The sequence below is a fragment of the Hyla sarda genome, chromosome 1 (assembly GCF_029499605.1).
Source record: "Hyla sarda isolate aHylSar1 chromosome 1, aHylSar1.hap1, whole genome shotgun sequence".
In the NCBI taxonomy this organism is placed as follows: domain Eukaryota; kingdom Metazoa; phylum Chordata; class Amphibia; order Anura; family Hylidae; genus Hyla; species Hyla sarda.
In genome coordinates this window covers 265578234-265594675 of record NC_079189.1, presented here as the reverse complement: position 1 = coordinate 265594675, position 16442 = coordinate 265578234, and the positions used below count along the sequence as shown (strand labels likewise).

General features: G+C 42.6%; 1 protein-coding gene across 15 annotated transcripts in view; it reads right to left on the bottom strand.

Moving 5' to 3' along the window:
- Positions 1–16442, bottom strand: part of PTPRS (protein tyrosine phosphatase receptor type S) — a 784683-nt gene that overhangs the window by 17575 nt on the left and 750666 nt on the right. For all 15 annotated transcript variants that reach the window (XM_056571644.1, XM_056571636.1, XM_056571669.1 and 12 more), the window contains 2 exons: positions 10183–10337; positions 9351–9486 (listed from right to left, as the gene is read on the bottom strand). In XM_056571644.1, coding sequence (XP_056427619.1) covers positions 9351–9486; positions 10183–10337 — 291 coding nt within the window. The remainder of the gene's footprint in view (positions 1–9350; positions 9487–10182; positions 10338–16442) is intronic.

Below are 16442 nucleotides of genomic sequence, written 5' to 3'. Positions count from 1 at the left end.
AAGTTTGTTAACCATTTAGGTGTTTCACAGGAATAGCAGCAAATTGAAGGAGAAAATTCTAAATCAAAATTTTTTGCACTCACATGTTCTTGTAGACCCAGTTTTTGAATTTTTACAAGGGGTAATAGGAGAAAAAGCCCCCCAAAATGTGTAACCCAATTTCTCTCGAGTAAGGTAATACCTCATATGTGTATGTGAAGTGCTCGGCGAGCGCAGTAGAGGGCTCAGAAGGGTAGGAGCAACAATGGGATTTTGGAGAGTGAGTTTTTCTGAAATGGTTTTTGAGGGGTGTCACGATGCCGGCTGGCAGGTAGTGGATCCTCTGTGCCAGAGAGGGATTGGCGTGGACCGTGCTAGTGGATCGGTTCTAAGTCACTACTGGTTTTCACCAGAGCCCGCCGCAAAGCGGGATGGTCTTGCTGCGGCGGTAGTGACCAGGTCGTATCCACTAGCAACGGCTCAACCTCTCTGACTGCTGAAGATAGGCGCGGTACAAGGGAGTAGACAGAAGCAAGGTCGGACGTAGCAGAAGGTCGGGGCAGGCAGCAAGGATCGTAGTCGGGGGCAACGGCAGGAGGTCTGGAACACAGGCTAGGAACACACAAGGAAACGCTTTCACTGGCACAATGGCAACAAGATCCGGCGAGGGAGTGAAGGGGAAGTGAGGTATAAATAGGGAGTGCACAGGTGAACACACTAATTGGAACCACTGCGCCAATCAGCGGCGCAGTGGCCCTTTAAATCGCAGAGACCCGGCGCGCGCGCGCCCTAGGGAGCGGGGCCGCGCGCGCCGGGACAGGACAGACGGAGAGCGAGTCAGGTACGGGAGCCGGGATGCGCATCGCGAGCGGGCGCTACCCGCATCGCGGATCGCATCCCGGCTGGAGACGGTATCGCAGCGCACCGGGTCAGTGGAGCTGCCCGGAGCGCTGCGGTAGCGAGAGAGAAGCGAGCGCTCCGGGGAGGAGCGGGGACCCGGAGCGCTCGGCGTAACAAGGGGCATGTGACATTTAGGAAGCCCCTATGGTGCCAGAACAGCAAAAAAAAAAAAAAAACACATGGCATACTATTTTGTAAACTACACCCCTCAAGGCATGTAACAAGGGGTCCAGTGAGCCTTAACACCCCACAGGTGTTTGACGACTTTTCGTTAAAGTCGGTTGTGTAAGTGAAAAAATTTTTTTTCACTAAAGTGCAGTTTTTCCCCCCAAAATTTACCATTTTTACATAGGGTAAGGGAAGAAAATGCCCCCCAAAATTTTCAACCCCATCTCTTCTGAGTATGGAAATACCCCATGTTAGGATGTAAAATGCTCTGTGGGCGCACTACAATGCTCAGAAGAGGAGTCACATTTGGCTTTTGGAAAGCAAAATGGTTTTTGGGGGCATGTTGCATTTAGGAAGCCCATATGGTGCCAGAACAGCAAAAAACAAAAACAAAAAAAAAAAACACATGGCCTGCTATTTTGGAAACTACACCCCTCAAGGAACATAACAAGGGTTCCAGTGAGCCTTAACACCCCACAGGTGTTTGATGACTTTTTCTTACAGTCGGATGTGTAAATGAAAAAAAAAAAAAACTTCCCAAATTTTTCATTTTTACAAGTGGTAATAGGAGAAAATGTCCCCCAAAATTTGTAACTCCATTTCTTCTGAGTATGGAAATACCCCATGTGTGGACGTCAAGTGCTCTGCTGGCGCACTACAGGGCTCTGAACAGAAGGACCGCCATTGGGCTTATGGAGACAGAATTTGTTTGGAATGGACGTCAGGGGCCATGTGCATTTACAAAGCCCCCCGTGGTGCCAGAACAGTGAACCCCCCCACATGTGACCCCATTTTGGAAACTACACACCTCACAGAATTTAATAAGGGGTGCAATGAGTATTTACACCCCACTGGCGTTTGACAGATCTTTGGAACAGTGGGCTTTGCAAATGAAAAATTAAATTTTTCATTTTCAAGGACCACTGTTCCAAAAATCTGTCAGACACCTGTGGGGCGTAAATGCTCACTGTACCCCTTATGACATTCCGTGAGGGGTGTAGTTTCCAAAATGGGGTCACATGTGGGAGGTCCATTGTTCTGGCACTTTGGGGACTTTGTAAACACACGTGGCCTTCAATTCCAGACACATTTTCTCTCCAAAATCCCAATGGCGCTCCTTCTCTTCTGAGCATTGTAGTGCACCCGCAGGGCACTTTACAGCCACATATGGGCTATGTTACAAATATTTTCCCTTGTGAAAATCAAAACTTTAGGGTAATACCAGCATTTTAGTGAAAAAATTTTTTTCTTAATTTTCCCATCCAACTTCTACGAAAATTTGTCAAACACCTATGGGGTGTTAAGGCGCACTATACCCATTGTTACGTTCCGTGAGGGGTGTAGTTTTCAAAATGGGGTCACATGTGGGTATTAATTTTTTTGCGTTTATGTCAGAACCGCTGTAAAATCAGTCACCCCTGTGCAAATCATCAATTTAGGCATCAACTGTACATAGTGCGCTCTCACTCCTGAGCCTTGTTGTGCGCCCGCAGAGCATTTTACGCCCACATTTGGAGTATTTCTGTACTCAGGAGAAATTGCGTTACAAATTTTGGGGGTCTTTTTTTTCCTTTTACCTCTTGAGAAAATAAAAAGTATGGGGCAACACCAGCATGTTAGTGTAAAATGTATTATTTTACACTAACAGGCTGGTGTAGACCCCAACTTTTCCTTTTCGTAGGGGGTAAAAGGAGAAAAAGTCCCCCAAAATTTGTAGTGCAATTTCTCCCTAGTACGGAAATACCTCATATGTGGCCCTAAACTGTTTCCTTGAAATACGACAGGGCTCCAAAGTGAGAGAGTGTCATGCGTATTTGAGGACTAAATTAGGGATTGCATAGGGTTGGACATAGGGGTATTCTACGCCAGTGATTCCCAAACAGGGTGCCTCCAGCTGGACAGTCAGTGGCTGTCCGGAAATGTTGGGAGTTGTTGTTTTGCAACAGCTGGAGGCGTCATTTGTGAAACACTGCCGTACGATATGTTTTCATTTTTATTTGGGGGGGGGGAAACAGTGTAAGGGGGTGTATATGTAGTGTTATACCCTTTATAATGTGTTAGTGTAGTGTAGTGTCTTTAGGGTACATTCGCACTGGCGGCGGTTTACGGTGAGTTTCCCGCTAGGAGTTTGCGCTCAAACTTGAAGCAGAAAACCCTCTGTAAACCTGCAATGTGAATGTACCCTCTGGCTGTTTCAAAACTACAACTCCCAGCATGTACTGATCGCCGAAGGGATGTACGAGATGTAGTTATGCAACAGCTGGAAGTACGCAACTACAACTCCCAGCATGCTGAGACAGCTGTTAGGGCAGCTGGGAGTTGTAGTTTTGCAAGATCTCAAGGGCCACGGTTTAGAAACCACTGCACTGTGATCTCCAAACTGTGGCCCTCCAGAAGTTGTAAAAGTACAAATCCCAGCATGCACTGACAGACCGTGCATGCTGGGAGTTGTACTTTTGCAACAGCTGGCACACTGGTTGGAAAACCTTCAGTTAGGTTCTGTTACCTAACTCCGTATTTTCCAACCAGTGGGCCTCCAGCTGCTGCAAAACTACAACTCCCAGCATGTACTGATCGCCAAAAAATGTAGTTATGCCACAGCTGGAGGTACGCAACTATATCTCCCAGCATGCCGAGACAGCTGTTTGCTGTTTGGACATGCTGGGATTTGCAGTTTTGCAACATCTGGAGGGCTACAGTTAAGAGACCACTGTACAGTGATCTCCAAACTGTGGCCCTCCAGATGTTGCAAAACTACAAATCCCAGCATGCCCAGACAGCAAACTGCTTTGTGGGCTTGCTGGGAGTTGTTTTGCAAGATCTAGAGGCCATGATTAAGGACTATATGGTCCGAAACGCGTCGGCGTTTCTGCTATGATTTTATTTCCCTCCTCTATTTTTTGTTCACTCAATTTTAATGGCTTGAATTAAAATTTAGCATTTTATCCGTTTTCCTGGGAGCTGGACCCTGCTCTCTTTCTTCATCCCAAGATCTAGAGGGCCACAGTTTAGAGACCACTGCACAGTGATCTCCAAACTGTGGCCCTCCAGCTGTTGCAAAACTACAAATCCCAGCATGCCCACACAGCAAACAGCTGTCTGAGCATGCTGGGAGTTGTAGTTTTGCAACATCTGGAGGGCTACAGTTTAGATACCACTATATAGTGGTCTCAAACTGTAGCCCTCCAGATGTTGCTTGGCAACTCACCGGCTTCCGTAGGATCCAGGGAGCCACATCGGCGTCCTCTTCTGCCGCCGATCTTCACCCACTGCCGATCGTCGCCGCCGCCGATGGGTAAGTGGATCTTCGCCGCCGATCCTCTTTCGGTTTGCCCGTTCTGCCCACCCACAATAGGCGGGGCAGAACGGGGAAACCGAAAGTTAACCCCCCCCTGCCCCCGATCTGCTATTGGTCGTCGCTTCTAGACGACCAATAGCAGGGATAGGAGGGGTGGCACCGTTCAGGGGAATCTGGGTGTCTTGGACAACCCCGATCCCCCTTATTTTCTGGGTCATCGCAGACCCGTATGACTCGGAATAGCCGCAAAATTTGCGCGATTGCCAACATGGGGGGGTCTCAGGACCCCCTGGGCATTGGCACAGGATGCCTGCTGAATGATTTCAGCAGTCTTCCCGGTCCGATCACCGCCCGGTCAGTGGCAGTGATCGGAAATGCTTTTACCCCTTGTAAAAATGTAAAAAAAAAAAAAAAAGAAAAGAAAATGTTAGCCTAAAAAATGAAGATTTTGAATTTTCTTCTCCATTTTGCTGCTTTTCCTGTGAAACACCTAAAGGTTAACAAACTTTCTGAATGTCATTTTGAATACTTTGAGGGGTTTAATTTTCATAATGGAGTCCATTGTGGGGTATTTCTAACATAAAGACCCTCAAATTCACTTTAAAACTGAACTGATCCCTAAAAAATTATTCCGATTTTAACATTTTCGTGAAAAATTGGAAAACTGCTGCTAAACTTCAAAGCCCTCGAATGTCTTCAAAAAGTTAAAACATGTCAACATAAAGTAAACTTAATTTTTTATGTGAATCAATATATAATTTATATGTAAATTTAATATATAATTTATATGGCATGTCCATTTTCCTTAAAAGCAGAGAGCTTCAAAGTTCCAAATATGCAAAATGTTAAAGTTTTTCATTAAATTTTTCACCAAGAAATGATGCAAGTATCGACAAAAATTTACCACTAACATAAAGTAGAATATGTCACGAAAAAACAATCTCAGAATCAAATTCATAAGTAAAAGCATCCCAGAGTTATTAATGCTTAAAGTGACAGTGGTCAGATTTGCAAAAAACTGCTCTGATCCTTAAAGGGGTATTCCATTTGACTATGCTACAGGGTCTGTAAAGTTAGTGTAGTTCATAATATAGTGTCTGTACCTGTGTGTGACGGTTTTCTCACAATTCTTATGTGATTTTCACCCCACTATTTTTTTTCACCAGCATACAAAATTACTGTTGTCTCAGATTTTTCCCAGCTTACAGTGCGGCCGAGACCTGACTCACTAGTCAGCTGACAACAGGGAGCCTGTCTGCTTCAATGGGTGGAGGGATCAATCTGCAACTAATGCAACAGCTGTAGGCACCCTGATTGAAAACCAAGGGCCTGCAGCTCATTTATGTTTCAATGGGTGGGGTGGCTGATGTGTGGGAGGGAGGAAAATGGAATTGTGGGATTTGTAGTAAAAAAAAGAAAATTCAATCAGAAATACCAGTTCACAAAAAGCTAGCCACAGTGTTATGGTAATCTCACAACATAGCCATTTAGCCCCAAGACAAGCACAGATCCTTCCTAAGCATGTCCATTACTGTCTGCCAGGTACGCACTAAAATCACCTTATGGTGGATAACCCCTTTAGGTCATAATGGGCTTTGTCCTTAGGCTTAGTTTCCACTTTTTTCCTGGCAGTTTTTGGAATACTGCCACTGCAGTTTTTGAGCCAAAGTCAGAAGTGGATCCATAAGTGAGGAGAAGTGTAAGTCCTTCCATATATGTCCAATTCCTTTTGAATACATTTCTGGCTACGGCTCAAAAACTGCTGTGGCAGTTTTCCAAAAACTGCTGGGAAAAAAAACAAGTGGAAACTTAGCCTTAAGAGGAGTCCTCCATAGGGAAAAAAAAAATTCTAAACTCCTTTTAAATCTAAGTGTTTATTTACTGCTTTTAATAAACAATAAAAATTAGGTATCGCTGTAATAGTACTGACTCGGAGGAAAAACTTACAACGTTTAATGCGCAGCAAATGGCGTAATAATGAAACTTCCAAAATTTTTAGAATGGCCTTTTACAAATTGCAATCCGCAAATAATGTTATATTTGTTTCACATTCCATTTCATGGTAAAATGAAGAATGTTGTTTTAGGGTACGTTCACATGGACAAGATACTGCACAGATTTGATGGGCAGGATTTGTAACTGCAGATTGGAAGCTGTTCTCAATCATTTGGTGTACATTGAAATCTGCAGCAGAAAATCCTGCACATCAAATCTGCGCAGGATACTGTAAGTTTGAATGTACTCTAAAAAGTATAATTGATCTCACAATAAAAACCCATAGGGCTTCTTTGATGGAAAAAGGGCTTTTAAAACCTGACATAGATAAAAACAAAAATTGGTGTGGTCATTAATCCTATGAGGGCACAGCCAACTTTCATCTCTGTGGTTTAATTTTACTCCACGCTTTTAAAAAGACATAGGGAGAGATTTATCAAAACCTGTGTAGAGGAAGAGAGGTGCAGTTGCCCATGTCAACCAATTAGATTGCTTATTTCATTTCTCAGAGGCCCTTGTACGAACGAAAGAAGCAATCTGATTGGTTGCTATGGACAACTGCACCACTCTTCCTCTACACAGGTTTTGATAAATTTCCCCCTAATTCCTTACATTTTCCATTGAGAGGGGCATTGTTTTATGCAAGATCAATTGTAACTCTGTGATGACATTCATTTTACCACATAATATATAATAACAACTATACATGCATAAAATAGCTTTACTCTGACCCTTGACCTTTTTAATTTTTCAGTCTACTGAACTATGTGAGGACTTATTTGTTGCGCCATGACCATTTTTTTTTTTTACATGGGACTTTTTGATCACTTGTTTTTTTTTTCATTTACGCTGCTCATTGTGCAGGAATAGTAACACCCCGATACCAAATAGGTCTTTTATTTTATAAAAATGTTTAAAAAAATGGCACCCCCTTTAAATTTTTGTTAGGGGAGGGGGTTTAATTTATTTATAATTTATTTTACACTTTTAAAGTCCCCATAGGGTACTATTATAAGCAATTCTTTAATTGCATAGCATTGAACAGTGAAAAATGTGTGCTCTGCCTGTAACAGAGCGTACTAACGGTGTCATTATAGCTAGAACTGAGGCTTTCGGCAGCCATATTAACTCACTTCCACCCTGCGTGGGAGACAGTCCCTTAACTCCTGGCAATATTTAAATGCTGTGATCGATATGATAACTTGAGTGCTGGCTGCTAATAGCAGCCAACACTCGCCAGCTATGAAGCACACTCTGTTAGCTTTATAATCCCCTAACACATACATTAAGTACATTTATGTCATGTGTTGCCAAGGAGTTATTGGAGTTTAAACACCAATAAAGTGCCCCTATGATTAGAATTTATTTGCAAGTCACACGGATATGTCAAGTTTTGGTTTGATTGGTAGGGGTCTAGATGTTTAGACCCCCACTAATTGTCAAAAAGAGGCATGCGAAGCATGTGTCTTCTTTACCCTGCTTGCAGTGCTCCGAGTCTTGCTGGAGGAGACGGACTCCACAGATCCATCTACTGCAGCAAAACAGAGTGAAGTGCATGCTTTTTTTTGACTCATTCTAAGGCTACGTTCACACTGCCGGTGTACTGAAGAAAATTGTTCCCCCCAAGAGAAATGTTCCCAAGCAGCTGATGAGAAATGCGAGAAAGGGCCTAACACCCAGACCCCAACTGATGAAAACTTATGAAATGTCAAGTTTTTTTCAAATGAAAGGGACAGTTTAAAGAAGAACTCCAGCCAAAACTTACTGATGTGGATAGGGGATAAGTAGCTAATTGGTGGGGTGGGGGGGATGTGGGGAATCCCCTGCGATCATACACTTATCACATATTTTGTAGCTAGAGCATACATCCTAATGTAGAGGCAAAACACCTCTAATTCAGAGTGCATGGGACTGGTGTTTGGAGATATATCAGGTATATCACTTGTGATTGAAAACATTAATTTGATCCCTGGAGTATGGTGCACTACTAGGAGGATTCCAATAAACCATTTAAGTGGTAACACTGTAGCTTTGCTGTACATTTTCTCTTGGGAAGATGTGGTAGCATCACATAAGGTACTCTATATTAATGTAGCACAGCGTAGACCACAGTTGTTTATAAAACCTGTATAGAGGAAGAGAGATTCAGTTGCCCATAACAACCAGACTACTTCTTTCATTATTCAGAAACTTTTAAAAATAAATGAAGCATTGGTTGCTATAGGCAACTGCACCACTCTTCCTCTAAACAGGTTTTAATAACACTCCCCCAGGCTGTACAGGACTCCATTGGCCCTACAGAAAATTGGCTTTTGGCCAGATGCTAAATGTCTGAGGCTATGTTCACACAGCGGTATTTCTGTGCAGAAATATACTGCCCATTGACTTCAATGGGCTTCTGCTTTCCCATTCGCAATTGCACCCATTGAAGTAAATGCAAATACCCACAGCATATTTAACACTGTAGATGCGCTGCCAGCAGACACAGAGCATATGCAGAGCGAGCCTTCAGTTGTGACTGCCGTCTGGAAATCCACTGCTACAAACAGACACACAGACCTACAGGAAGCAGGGAGCTTGCTCTGCCACCACTCTGTGACTGCTGGCACCCAAAGGGGTACTCCACTGCCCCAGTGGTGGCATGACGTCACGAGGGGCGTGGCTGTGACGTCATGACCCCCACAGCCCACACCCACCGTTCAGAACAAAATGTTCTGGACGCCGGGGCAGTGGAGTACCCCTTTAAGGAGAAAATGGCTGATCTAAAACACATGTTCTTGGAGTGAAGCTTTGTGCTGCATTTTGGCAGGAGGTAATAATGCCTTTCTGCATCATGTATCCTGACAGATGACAACTCTTGTTATTAAGATGCCAGTGTCTGCATATATTCTTTAAAAATAATTGTAAAACAATACAATTTTATGTTCTTATTTACTTTACAATCATAAAAACAAACTTGGTATAACAAGGTGTGAATTATGCAATCCCACTGTGGTTTTCTAAACCGTACCTCTGTTTGCACCATTGCAGGTCTTTGAGTTCGCAGCATCTTTACAGTTTGAAAGACATCTACCACACCCTCATAACGCATTCTTTCTAAAACAATACTGAGGGTAATAAATACCCCTGTTCTACCGACTCCAGCACTAGAAAATATAAATGGTAATTAACATTTAGAAACATATGGTAAAAAGAACTATTAGGCAATACACTACTAAAATGAGTTTCCCATTAACAGATGTTGCCTAAACAATACATGTACCAGATAAAGTATTGAAAATGCTCCTAAGACTGTGTTCACACAATGGAGTTTTCCCACATTTTTATGTGTTTTGGTCTAAATTTTTGCAAAATGGGTGTAAAGGGCATAGAAAAGATCTTTTAGTTATTGGTATTTGCCAATGTGAACCTGTTACTTCCCCATCTTGCTCAAGAAATATGGGTGGGCTTCATGTAACGTGATGATGAACAACTGTCCCACAAAATCACATAAAAGACTCTCCTGCAGAATGGCTGCTAAAACATTTTCCCTCCCTACCTAGAATAATAGCACAATAATAACATAACCCACAGCTCTCACACCTCCTGTGTGATACAAAGCACAGGAACTCTGAATATTCTTAAAGAAATGTTAATGTTTTATTAAAATATTGGTGTGATAAAATTAGCTACCTTAAATTAGTTGAAATAGTTATTTGCATTTAATAAGTGAATGTCTGTTTTACCGAATGCCACATGATAATGAAAACACTATAAAAAAAAACACTAATCAGTTTTTTCCAAGCAGATTAGTAAATAGAATATACAGGAACAAGCTTTGTGAAGTTTTGTTTTATTCCTACCTGCAATGAACAGATATAGGTCCATCTTGCCCAAACTGCTCCTTTGTTTTGTGCACTTGGCCTATGAAATCTATGAACCCTTCACCTGATTTTGGCACACCTTGTTCTGGCCAATCAGTGAACTGAAACTGCCGTACTGTGCGAGACTGGCCGTCCTATATATAGAAAGAAATAAAACAAACCAGTTAAACAGCTCGGTTTATTATTAGATATTTATCTTTGCTGAATATGAAAGAGCTGTACATTATTAGTCAATCCACATGCCACATAAAATTACCTTTAGGTGTTTCACACAAGACAAAATGAAAAAGTGCACCAAATTCCACACTGTAGAATTTCATGTGAATTTTATACTGATTTTTTTTCAAAGTATGTGGATGTAAATAGTTAAAATTTCACACACTTTGCTGCCACTGTAATCTGCTGTGGATTTTAAGGCTGTAAACACACATGTAGTTTTCCATACAGTTTGAGATGCTGTTTTTTTTAGCCAAATACAAGAAAGTGGATCTAGCATGAAGGAACTAAAAGCCCTTCTTTTCAGGTGCTCATACATATTACTGAAAAATTGGCCAAACCAACTGACCTCAGCAAAACTGGTCAATTATCTAATGTTTAGGTTGGCCTTTAATAGATTATGTTGGGGAGCATGTTGGATTTTAAATGCCAGACCCTATTGTTACTTATAGAATCCCGGCTCATAAATGTAAATACATAGCATCCTCATCATACACTTCACTCTGAAGTTGTCTAATCTGGCTATGTAAAGCCATGGATCAACAGGGGTTAAGGTGCGAACCCTGAACTTTGGCTGTACCTTTGTTTATCTTGGCAAAGTCCTATTGGGACTTACTTATTTGGCAGCGTCTACTCTGCTCTATGCCTTCATCATTATCATCTGTTGTGCAGGCTGAGGGTTGGATATATATCTATAGGGCTCTCTTATTGGGGATTACTTGCTTGGCGCCATCTACCCTGCTCTATGTCTTCATCATTATCATCTGAAAGTGTTACTGAAGAGAGCATTACAGGCAGCATGCTGTACCCTCACTACATCCTATTAAGAGTCGGGGCTTTGTCTATAAGCTCGATCCTGGTTGATATATAGAAGTCCATAACCACAATCACACTTTAGATAAGTTACCCTTAAAGGGGTACTCCGGTGAAAACCTTTTTTCTTTTAAATCAACTGGTGGCAGAAAGTTAAACATATTTGTAAATGACTTCTATTAAAAAAATCTTAATCCTTCCAGTACTTATTAGCTGCTGAATGCTACAGAGGAAATTCCTTTCTTTTTGGAACACTGATGACATCACGAGCAAAGTACTCTCTGCTGACATCTCTGTCCATTTTAGCAACCATGCATAGCAGAAGTATGCTAAGGGCAGCATGGTGGATCAGTGGTTAGCACTGCTGCCTTGCAGTGCTGGGGACTTGGGTTCAAATCCCAACAATAAATAAAGCGTTATTATTATAATAATAACGTCAGCAGAGAGAACTGTGGTCGTGATGTCATCAGAGAGCATTCCAAAAAGAAAATAATTTCCTCTGTAGTATTCAGCAGCTAATAAGTACAGGAAGGATTAAGATTTTTTAATAGAAGTAATTTACAAATATGTTTAACTTTCTGCCACCAGTTGATTTAAAAGAAAAAAGGTTTTCACCGCAATACCCCTTAATATCCCCTTTTTTTTTTTTTTAACCCATTGTCCTTCTAAGATTTGTTGTGTTCCCTGCAGAGCTGAGTTGTCATGCACACGGCGCAGCAAAACACGTCAGAACTGGGATTTCAGCTGAATGTTTGTGTGGTATGTTATCACTTAGGGTATACAGTGGTCTCTAACTGTAGCCATCCAGATGTTGCAAAACTACAACTCCCAGCATGTTCAGACAGCTGTTTGGGCATGCTGGAATATGTAGTTTTGCAACAGCTGGAGGGCTACAGTTTGAGACCACTATTTAGTGGTCTCTAAACTTTAGCCCTCCAGATCTTGCAAAACTACAACTCCTAGCATGCCCAAACAGATATTTGCTGTCTGGGCATGCTGGGATTTGCAGTTTTGCAACAGCTGGAGGACCACAGTTTGGAGATCACTTTGCAACTGTAGCCCTCCAGATGCTGCAAAACTGCAAATCCCAGCATGCCCAAACAGCTGTCTTGGCATGCTGGGAGTTGTAGTTGCGTACCTCCAGCTATTGCATAACTACATTTCCCAGCATGCCCTTCGGCGATCAGTACATGCTGGGAGTTGTAGTTTTGCAACAGCTGGAGGCACACTGGTTGGAAAATACTGAGTTAGGTAACAGAATCTAACTGAAGGTTTTCCAACCAGTGTGCCTCCAGCTGTTGCAAAAGTACAACTCCCAGCATGCACGGTCTGTCAGTACATGCTGGGAGTTGTAGTTTTGAAACAGCTGGAGGTTTGCCCCCCCCCATGTGAACGTACAGGGTACATTCACACAGGCAGGTTTACAGTAAGTTTCCTGCTTCAAGTTTGGGCTGCGGCAAATTTTTCGCCGCAGCGCAAACGCCTAGCGGGAAACTCACCGTAACCCGCCAGTGTGAATGTACCCTAAAAACACTACACTACACTAACAATAAATAATGAGTAAAACACTACATATACACCCCTTACACTCTCCCCCCCCCCCAATAAAAATGAAAAATGTATTGTATGGCAGTGTTTCCAAAATGGAGCCTCCAGCTGTTGCAAAACAACAACTTCCAGCATTTCCGGACAGCCACTGACTGTCCAGGCATGCTGGGAATTTAGCAACAGCTGGAGGCACCCTGTTTGGGAATCACTGGCGTAGAATACCCTTATGTCCACCCCTATGCGATCCCTAATTTAGTCCTCAAATGCGCATGGCACTCTCTCACTTCGGAGCCCTGTCGTATTTCAAGGAATCAGTTTAGGGACACATATGGGGTATTTCCGTACTCCGGAGAAATTGCACTACAAATTTTGGGGGGCTTTTTCTCCTTTTCCCCTTATGAAAAGGAAAAGTTGGGGGCTACACCAGCCTGTTAGTGTAAAAAAAGAAAAAAATTTACACTAACATGCTGGTGTTGCCCCATACTTATTTTCACAAGTGTTAAAAGGAAAAATAAGACCCCCAAAAATTTGTAACGCAATTTCTCCTGAGTACGGAAATACCCCATATGTGGGCATAAAATGCTCTGCGGGCGCACAACAAGACTCAGGAGTGCACTATGTACATTTGAATCCTAAATTGGTGGTTTGCACAGGGGTGGCTGATTTTATAGCGGTTCTGACATAAACGCAAAAAAAGAAATACCCACATGTGACCCAATTTTGGAAACTACACCCCTCACGGAACGTAACAAGGGGTAAAGTGAGCCTTAACATCCCACAAGTGTTTAATGAAAATTCTTCAAAGTTGGATGGAGAAATGAAAAAAATGAAAAATTTTAAAAATTTTCATGAAGTTTTGGGATTTTTCACCAAAAAATGATGCAAGTAACGCCGAAAATTTACCAACAAAATAAATTAGAATATGTCACGAAAAAACAATCTCAGAATCAGAATATTCGGTAAAAGCGTTTTCGAGTTATTAATTCGTAAAGCGACGGTGGTCAGAACTGCGAAAAAGGGCTCAGTCCTTAAGGTGAAAAAGGGCTGCCTCCTTAAGGGGTTAAAGTCGGATGTGTAAATGAAAAAAAATTTTTTTTCACTAAAATGCTGGTTTTTCCCCAAATTTTACATTTTTACAAGGGGTAATAGGAGAAAATGACCCCCAAAATTTGTAACACCATTTCTTCTGAGTATGGAAATAATGTGTGGACGTCAAGTGCTCTGCTGGCGAACTACAATGCTCAGAAAAGGAGGAGCGCCATTGAGCTTTTGGAGACAAAATTTGGTTGGAATAGAAGTCGGGGGCCATGTGCGTTTACAAATGCCCCCGTGGTGCCAGAACAGTGGAATCCCCACACATGTGACCCCATTTTGCAAACGACACCCCTCACAGAATTTAATAAGGGGTGCAGTGAGTATTTACACCCCACTGGCGTTTGACAGATCTTTGGAACAATGGGCTGTGCAAATGAAAAATTACATTTTTCATTTTCACGGACCACTGTTCCAAAAATCTGTCAGACACCTATGGGGCATAAATGCTCACTGTACCCCTTATTACATTACATGAGGGGTGTAGTTTCCAAAATGGGGTCACATGTGGGGGGGTCCATTGTTCTGGCACTATGGGGGCTTTGTAAACACACACGGCCTTCAATTAAGGACAAATTTTCTCTTCAAAATCCCAATGGCGCTCCTTCTCTTCTGAGCATTGTAGTGCGCCAGCAGAGCACTTTACATCCACAGATGGAGTATGTTCTTACTCAGAAGAAATGGGGTTACAAATTTTGGGGGGCTTTTTTCCTATTTTCCCTTGTGAAAATGAAAATTCTAGGGAAACACCAGCATTTTAGTGAAAACATTTTTTTTCTAACTTTGAAACTCTCTACTTGTAAGTAAAATGGATATTCCAAATACATTTTATTTTTATTCACAAATACAATATGTCCACTTTATGTTGTCATCATAAAATGGACATATTTTAGCTTTTTTTTAAGAACTAGAGGGCTTCAAAGTAGAGCAGCAATTTTCAAAAATGTCATGAAAATTGCAAAATCTGAAAGGACAGATGTTACAGAACTACAACTCCCAGCATGCCTGGGCAGTCTAGGCATGCTGAGAGTTGTAGTTTGGCAACATCTGGAGAGCTACCGTTTGGGCACCACTGTAACAGTGGTCTCCAAACTGTGACCCTCCAGATGTTGCAAAACTACAACTCCCAGCATGCCCAGTCTTTGGCTGTCTGGGCATGCTGGGAGTTGCAGTTTGGCCTTCCTAGTGGTTGCCACAGTAAAGATCACTTTACTTTCCCTTTCATTCCCCCCCCCCCCACCGTAGTTTCCCTACCTGAGCCAGGATCCAGCAGTCTCCAGCGACGATCGGGGTCCCCAGGCATCTTCTCCTCCAGGTACGGGCCTCCATCTTCTCCCCACATACCCCTCGACATCCAGGGGTGGGCAGAACGGGGGTTGCCATGGCATCCCACTGTCCTGCCCTGCCAGTGATATAAATGTAAGCAAATCCCCAGGGACGGATGGACTACACCCAAGAGTTCTTAGAGAGGTAAGTTCAGTAATATCTGTACCCCTGTTCATAATATTTAGAGATTCTCTGGTGTCTGGTATTGTGCCAAGGGACTGGCGCAAGGCGAATGTGGTGCCAATCTTCAAAAAGGGCTCTAGGTCTTCCCCAGGAAACTATAGACCGGTAAGTTTAACGTGCATTGTGGGTAAATTGTTTGAAGTACTTATAAGGGATTACATACAGGAATACATAGGGGATAATTGTATTATAAGTGATAGCCAGCATGGGTTTCCTAAGGATAGAAGTTGTCAAACCAATCTAATTTGCTTTTATGAAGAGGTGTGTAGAAGCCTTGACAGAGGAATGGCTGTGGATATAGTGTTTCTGAATTTTGCTAAAGCGTTTGATACTGTCCCTCATAGACGTCTGACAGGTAAGTTAAGGTCTTTGGGTTTGGAAATTTTAGTTTGTAACTGGATTGAACACTGGCTCATGGATCGTACCCAGAGAGTGGTGGTCAATGATTCGTACTCTGATTGGTCCCCGGTTATTAGTGGTGTACCCCAAGGTTCAGTACTGGGCCCGCTGTTGTTTAATTTATTTATCAATGATATAGAGGATGGTATTAACAGCTCTGTTTCTATCTTTGCAGATGACACCAAGCTTTGTAGCACGGTACAGTCTATAGAGGATGTGCATATGTTACAAGATGACTTGGATAGACTAAGTGTCTGGGCATCCACTTGGCAAATGAGGTTCAATGTGGATAAATGTAAAGTTATGCATCTAGGTACTAATAACCTGCATGCATCGTATGTCTTAGGGGGGATTAAACTGTCAGAGTCACTGGTAGAGAAGGATCTGGGTGTACTTGTAGATCACAGACTACAGAATAGCATGCAATGTCAGGCTGCTGCTTCCAAAGCCGGCAGGATATTGTCATGTATCAAAAGAGGCATGGACTCAAGGAACAGGGACATAATACTCCCCCTTTATAAAGCATTGGTACGGCCTCACCTGGAATATGCTGTTCAGTTTTGGGCACCTGTCCATAAAAGGGACACTGCGGAGTTGGAAAGGGTGCAGAGACGCGCGACTAAACTAATATGGGGCATGGAACATCTTAGCTATGAGGAGCG